We start from the raw sequence: 7,500 nt of genomic DNA on the forward strand, positions 1-7,500 counted from the left end.
CAGAGCAGAGCAGCAGGAACTAGGTCAGAGGGGGCTGAGCGCCGGGCCCGGGTCGGGCCGGGCCCCCAAATTGAGTTTCCTACCTGGCACATTTGAGGAGCGCCACAGCTGCTTTCAATCCACTTCGGAGCTGGGGGGGAGAGAAGAGAAAAAAAAAAAAAAAGAAAAGGAAAAAAGCGGGTCCGGTTCAGTGACATAGCCCCGCTGCCTTCACATGTGAACTGTTTGTGTGATTTGCAGCGGAGTGGAGTCAGGCTGATCTGGCTCGAACATTCACATCGCTCTCTCTCTCGTCTAACAATCAGAGCTCAGCAAATGAGTCTGTGAGTCACCGTATCTCTCTCACCCTCCCCCTCCCCCGGCCCTCACTCACTCCCCTTCTCATGTGAACATTCATCCAGCTCTTGCTTTTGTGCAGGAGACACAATGACTTTGCTAATCACATACTTAGGATGAAAACAGGCACCCATGCACTGATTGTGTGTGTGTGTGTGTGTGTGTGTACACGTGTGTGTGTGTGTGTGTGTGTGTGTGTGTGTATACACGTGTGTGTGTGTGTGTGTGTGTGTGTGTGTGTATGTGTGTGTGTGATGTTGCACCCCGCAGGTCTGTGTGGGTGTGAGTGTGTGTGTGTGTGTGTGTGTGTGTGTGTGTGTGTGTGTGTGTGTGTGTGTGTGTAGTGTGTAGCCGTGTGCATGGCTCCAGGTCTCGGCCAGATGCTGGGGGCCAGGCGTGGGTCAGGGCCGGCCACATAATCACGCCTCTGTGCTGGGCCGGACAGCCCTGGGGGTGGGGCGTCTGGGGTGGGGGGTCAGAGCTGCGGCGATCGTAAACATCTGTCTCACAGCCCTGGCCTGTTACTCGCCAGACTGTGTGTGTGTGGGTGTGTGTGTGTGTGGGTGCGCATGTGTGGATGTGTGTGGATGTGTGTGTGTGTGTGTGTGTGTGTGTGTGTGTGTGTGTGTGTGTGTGTTTGTGTGTGGTTGGGTGTGTGTGTGTGTGTCTGTGTGTGTGTGTGTGTGTGTGTGTGTGTGTGTGTGTGTGTGGGTGCGCATGTGTGGATGTGCATGCACTATTCAACTTCTGCTTCACACTTTCATTTATTTTTCAGGTAAGTGGAAATTAGTTTTCCACGTACATGGGATTTGCATCAAACTTGAATAAAGGCACGCTCAAACACATACTCTCATTCTTGCTCTAACACACACACACACACACACACACACACACACACACACACACACACACACACACACACACACACACACACACACATACACACACCATAAAGTGTGTCATTGCTTTTCTGCACGATGGTGAAGACTGCTGTTGGGCACAATGGGATCAATCAAAACCTCATCCTAGACTCATGCATGCAAAAACCTTGTAAACATGAGTTAATGTGAAATCCCTCAAATGATTTATTGATACATTTTTTAATATGTAGGGCCTGCTTTGAAAGGCTAGTGTTTTTGAAGAAAGAATTTAATTATCTCTCCCACTCTGTAATCACGACCCCAGCCTGGCACACAGGCAGCTTCCCCCTCGTATGTGGCCCCTTAGCTCAGTGCTAAGCCCCGCTCACGTGGCCCCTGGGTGGCCCCTGGGTGCCCCCCCCCCCCCCCCTCCGTCACAAAGGCCATAGCTGGGGATTAGAGAGATGGAAGTGACTGGCCGCCGTTAAAAAACAACAGCAAGGCTGTCAATGGAGGAACAGAATGGAGGACGAAGAAAAGGCGACCGTGTCTGTGTGTGTTTAGAGAGAAAAGGCAGGGAGAGAGAAACTGCCAACGGCATGGTAGTGTTGTAGTTCACTATCAGTCAGCGTCTGTTCGTATGCAATGGAAGGGAATGTACAGTTGAGTGTTGGGTGGAAAGTGAACACGTGTAGAGAGCGGTCATGGCCAATCCTGTGGCTGTGTGTAGTGTCACATGCTGGTGTGTATTCTTCTTTTTGGGGCCTTTTTGCTGTATTAGCAGAGGTGGAAAAGTCCAGCTTCAGAAAGTAAAAGTCCTACCACATTATCTGTGACAACCGTTCACTTAAACCAGCTGATTCTAATTATAGCACAACCCTTCAGCCAGGTAGAGCAGCTAATTGATGAGATCACCTGTGTTAAGTGCACAGGTGAAAACCAATACATGGTCGAACTTTTATCCTCTGAAGCTGGAGTTTTCCACCTCTGTGTATTAGCACTAGACAAATCACACTGTGTGTTTATTCAAGGCTGCGGACAAAACTCTTTTAGAAAAGCAGCCACTTTTTCTTAAGTGTCTTTACCTTTTCCACTCCGTCATGAGGCAAACTGAACCGCCGCTGTTGTTGTAGTACATTTCACATGAGGAATGTCATGCGAGCGCTCGGGAAAAGCTGATCGGAATCTCTCTCTCGCTCTCTCGCTCGCTCCCTCTCCTCCCAGCCTGGTGCCAGGACGGACCGCAGACGGTCTGCGGGGCTGCTGTGCCGTGTCTGGGCACGTGCCGCAACGGCGCTCTGTGTGTTTTTTTAGGTGTGACGGAGACGTCGCGGAGGTCGATCGGAACCCGATCGGAACCCAACGCACCCCTCCAATGCCAACAACGGCGATGCCAGGTCGGCTTCTCGGCCCGGTCGCCGTGGAAGCGAGCGTCGTGAGGAGCCAATTAGAAGGCCCCCGTCAGCGGGCCGCGGGAAACAAAGGGGCGCGCAGCGAGGCCGTGCTCTGGCCAACGCCACAAATCAAACAGGAAGTTGGCGCGCGGCCATCAATATGCTCATCCCTTTGCACTCTGGTACAGCGGCTAGGGCTGTTTCTTGGCTCTAAGGAGAACATTCCTTTTGTGTGTGAGTGTGTGTGTGTGTGTGTGGTGTGTGTGTGTGTGTGTGTGTGTGTGTGTGTGTGTGTCTGTTTGGCAACAACCTTGTATTTCCGTCAGATATGTTCCGATCTTACATCTATCTGTTGCACAGTCTCTATCTCTCTCTCTCACAGACGCACATACTGTACTCTCTCTCTCTCCCTCTCTCTCTCTATTTCTCTCTCTTCTTCTCCCACACTGCCTGGTACACACACACACACACACACACACACACACACACACACGCACACACACACACACACACACACAAACACACACACGTACCGTATAGCACATATGGTGTAAGACAGCACACATAATGCAATTGCTGTCAGATATTGCAGGAGTATATTCCCTAAACCCTTTGCTGTCAGCGTGCTCTCGGTGGAGCCGTGCTCTGGGGGGGATTTGTGTGTTTTTACAGTGGGGCCCAGGACAAATTAACCCTCGGAGGCTAATGCTTGTCTGTCACATCCTCCTCTGTTAAGCCACGCCGCTGTCCCTATTGATTTCCCGAGAGCGAGAGAGCGAGCGAGAGCGAGCGAGAGAGCGAGGGAATGGAGGAAAGGAAGAGATAAAGCTCTATAGGAGAGAGGAAGGAGGTGGTATCTGGCCTCCAAACAATCGATCAGATGGTGTAGCGATAAGGCGTTTGAATCACAGGCTACTTGCTGGAAGAGGGAGGCGACTAATAGTCCTGTCCAAAACTCAAGAGTTGATTTTCGTCCGCTGAGAGTAGGAGAGGCACACCTTATGGGTGAAAAACATGGAGGTGATCTATGTAGACCCTAGTGGAAGCTGGAATTAAAAAATGCTTAATTATACGGGACAGTTTGCTGTTGTGCACAGATTGTGTTCTATGCTGTAAGATCTCTTGGCAGCGTTTTTGTGAAGCGCCAGGCTCCCGGGGTTCGGGATGTTGTTTCTTGTATCTTTTCAGTGTTTCGCCCAGCAGCCTTTTCAGAACTCTTAATCTCAAGGATCAGTGCACAACCTTTTCGATCCATGTTTCAAACTGTGTCTGGAGCGTGACGCTAAGTGCCCCAAAGCGAACTCTCTCTTCTCCACCACCCCGGCGCGCTGCCACAGAGGGGTCGTAAAAAAAGGCCGAACTGTGTTAGCGTCCCCTGCGCTTCCTGTCACGCCGTTCCCATCAAGACCAGACTCCACTGTCAGGCCGCAGAGATGGAGAATCCAGATAGGAAACAAACAAACAAACAAACACACACACAAACAAATGGAGCCGGGCGAAGCCAGGGCTGGAGGAGAGGAGAGGAGAGGAGAGGAGAGGGGAGGGCTCCGATAGCCATGCCTCATTGGCAGCCTGAGCTGGAGGACATGGGTGGCTGCCATGCTATTTCCGCCAGTCCCAAAGGCACGGCTTTCCGAAAGGGAGAGGAAAAAATTCCAGAAGGCCCGGGGTATTTCGCAGGACTGACGGAATTCTTTTGAAGTACCCTGGTTTCGTTTGGTATGCTCTCAGTTTTCGCAAAGCCTTTTTGGGGGAATGGAGGTCTTTAGCCACCTAAAAAGTAGCATCCAGCATTCTAAATAAACGTGCGTCATGATTTAAAGCTATTTAACGATGGGCTATTGGCCAGTTGTTGCAAGGTGTTGGAACTCTTACTGCTATAGTTTACTCTCTTCTGATAGTTGATGACATCACCATTCCAAGGTTTTCATGTCATCATAGTGAAACTATAGTGATTCTACAGTGGTCCTATCGGCCGGAGCAGTCAGAGCTTGACTGATGTCTTGATTTAAAAAAAATGAATCTGGCGACAAGTTCAGTACTTTCAGTCAGCTCTGTTTTCAGTCGTTTTTTCATTAATTACACTGCAACTAGAGAAAAGTTACAAATTAAAGTCATGATTCACTTGATACGGGCTACAGTTTACAGGTTTTCTATAAGTGAGGTAGCTAGAATGCCTAAATGCAAACTTTGCTGCCTTTCCTCTACACAGCAATTCAGTATAATCAGGTCACTGATATTGGCAGGAGGCTAGTTTGTTATGCTAAACAGTCATTATTTCTTTTTCTAGATGGCTGGTGGAACATGGGAACATTCTTCATGGGAGGCCACAACAATAAATATATTAATAGGCCCATATGCACACAATAAATTACACTGCTGCTTAAAAAGAACTGGTTTTAAGCTCAGGGATAGAATTCTTGATGAGATCTACTGTGCATTAACCTTGCCAAGTAGCTGTTTGTTTAACTAGAGCTGTCTGACACGCTTGTTACTCTAAAATTGTTGATGAAAAGGGGCTCATTTTTTATCTGTGAGGGTGGGAAGTTGGACCCCCCCAAGTGATAGCCGTGCCCCCCCCTAACCATAATTGTCTAGTGACGTCCCTGGCAATGATGCATGCCCACATGCCACCTTTTGTCTTTCACAAACACGGCTCTCTGTGTTCTCCCCCCCCCGCAATCTGCTGCCCGGTCTATTTCCAGAGCCGTCCTCCTGCTCGTCAACATCGCCCTGCTCCTGAGGGGGGGGGGGGGGGGGGTTGGGAAGGACATGCTCTCCTGTGTTGGAGGGCAGAGCTCTGGTCTTCTACCCCCCCCCCCCCCACCCCTCTCATTACCCTTGGCAACTTTGGCACCCCTTGCTGGGTGAAAAATGAGGGGCACCACCAGGCATGGGCAACGGGACTCGGGGGTCGCCGATACTCTTGTTCTCGCTAATGAGGCCGGCGTGTTTTGGCGCGGGGGCGGTTGGGACGAGAGGGGCGGCTTATATGTACGTACGCGGGGTTGGGGGGGGACTCTTCTGAGACCCGCGCTGTGACGCACGTCCGTCCCCTGTCCTGTGTGTGTGTGTGTGTGTGTGTGTGTGTGTGTGTGTGTGTGTGTGTGTGTGTGTTTGTGTGCGGCCCGTCTCTGCGGGCCTCAGAGCGGGGAGCCGAGCGAGTGAGGGAGCGCTGGGAGAGTCCCAGGGGGCCACTCGTCGCATGCTTAACCGCAAACACTTGTACTTCCCAAGGAGCTTAGCACGCACAACACAAGCCTGCTTTCCTGTGCGTGGCGAGATCATGGCGTGTGTGTGTGTGTGCACTTGTGTGTGTGTGTGTGTATGTGTGTATGTGTGTGCATGTTTGATTGATTTGCTCATATCGAAGCAATATGCCTGCTAATGAATGAGAGGAAGCGGGCGAGTGGCTAATTAGCATGGTCCCAGGCTTTAGCACGGATCTGGAGCTCATTAGTCCAGGTAGCAGTCATTATCTTGCGCTCGCGTGCGTGCGTCCCACCATGTGCAAGATACTGTCTGTCACCCTTAACACGCTCCTATCAGACGTGGCGTAATTAAGCGTTTTAATCAGCCCCCCCTCACCCCTCCTCCCTTAACGCTGGCATATGTGTGGAGGCACCGGTGCCATCACATGGGGCTTAAGTTGCACTGCAGTCGCTTCTTCTGAAACCTGAGAGAGCTGGAGATGTTGCTATAGCCAAAAACATTTCCACCAATTAAGCGGTTAGGCCCCGTATTTGACGTCTCGTTCAGCTCAACTAAACAAAGTAATTACAGTATGCATATGTCGCTCATGCTCGACTGGCTGTTGCTTTGGCAAACATAAAAGAAGAGTATGTGTTCAGCTGAAAGGAGAAGGTGTTGGAGTGCCTCAGACTGACGGGTCTTCCTGGAGTGTGGTGTGGGTGCCTTTGGCTTTAGCAGGTGACCATCTTCTATAAGAGCCCCATCGATAAGCCCTCATCTGAGGGATGAGATCCCATGCTGTCTTTTACTCTTCTCCTCTCTTCTCTTCTCTTCTCTTCTCTTCTCTTCTCTTCTCTTCTCTTTCCCTCTCCTCTCCTCTCTTCTCTTCTTTTCTGTTCTCTCTCTCTTTTTTTCTTCTTTTTTCTTCTGCTGCTTTTGTCCTTGTCTTTTCCTACATCTTGCCTGAAATGTGGTTGTTAGATGTTTTTTTTGCATTGATAACATCCTCAGAATAATATGCGAGTGTGGAAGATTCTGTCATTACTTATCAAAAATTGTTATTTTGGGCTGAATAGAAATCTTATAGGCTAATTTGCATTGGAGGTAGGGTGTTATCTTTTAAACTGTCTCTTTTGAGATAGGACAGTCACTTCACATTTGCTTAACCACTGTGTTTCTCTCTCTCTCTCTCTCTCTCTCTCTCTCTCTCTTCTACAGCCACTTCAAATAGATGACAACTTCTGTGGGCAGGACTTCAATCAGCCCCTGGGTGGAACCAGCACCATCGAGGGGCTGCCGCTGTTTGTGGACAAGGAGGACGGAATGACCTCGGTGGCTGCCTACGACTACCGCGGGCACACGGTGGCGTTTGTTGGCACCCGCAGCGGGCACATTAAGAAGGTAAGACGACGTCCTCTCTCTCTCACGTTAGGCCTGTTTGATGCACACACAACTCGACACTCTAAACAGCACCCTAGTGAATGATTGATGCCTCGGCTGGTTCGATCCATTTTCCTGGCCCTCGCCGTCCTCTGCAGAATGTTTTTTGAAAGGCGCTCGGCTTTGTAAGAGACGCAGAACATAACAGTGTTTGTCTGTGAGGGGAAATGTTCTCCTGTCATAGTTTTGCAAAGGGGCGGCTGATGTGTTGGGATTTGATTTGAAATGAGTTTGCTGAAGATGGGTGGGGGGGGTGGGGGTTGTTGGTCTAGGAAGGA

General features: G+C 50.2%; 1 protein-coding gene across 1 annotated transcript in view; it reads left to right on the forward strand.

Moving 5' to 3' along the window:
- plxna1a (plexin A1a) overlaps positions 1 to 7,500 on the forward strand; it is a 172,398-nt gene that overhangs the window by 25,239 nt on the left and 139,659 nt on the right. Inside the window, exon 3 of the mRNA XM_062541106.1 lies at positions 7,001 to 7,183. Coding sequence (XP_062397090.1) covers positions 7,001 to 7,183 — 183 coding nt within the window. The remainder of the gene's footprint in view (positions 1 to 7,000; positions 7,184 to 7,500) is intronic.

The sequence above is a fragment of the Sardina pilchardus genome, chromosome 7 (genome assembly GCF_963854185.1).
Source record: "Sardina pilchardus chromosome 7, fSarPil1.1, whole genome shotgun sequence".
NCBI classification, from domain to species: Eukaryota; Metazoa; Chordata; class Actinopteri; order Clupeiformes; family Clupeidae; genus Sardina; species Sardina pilchardus.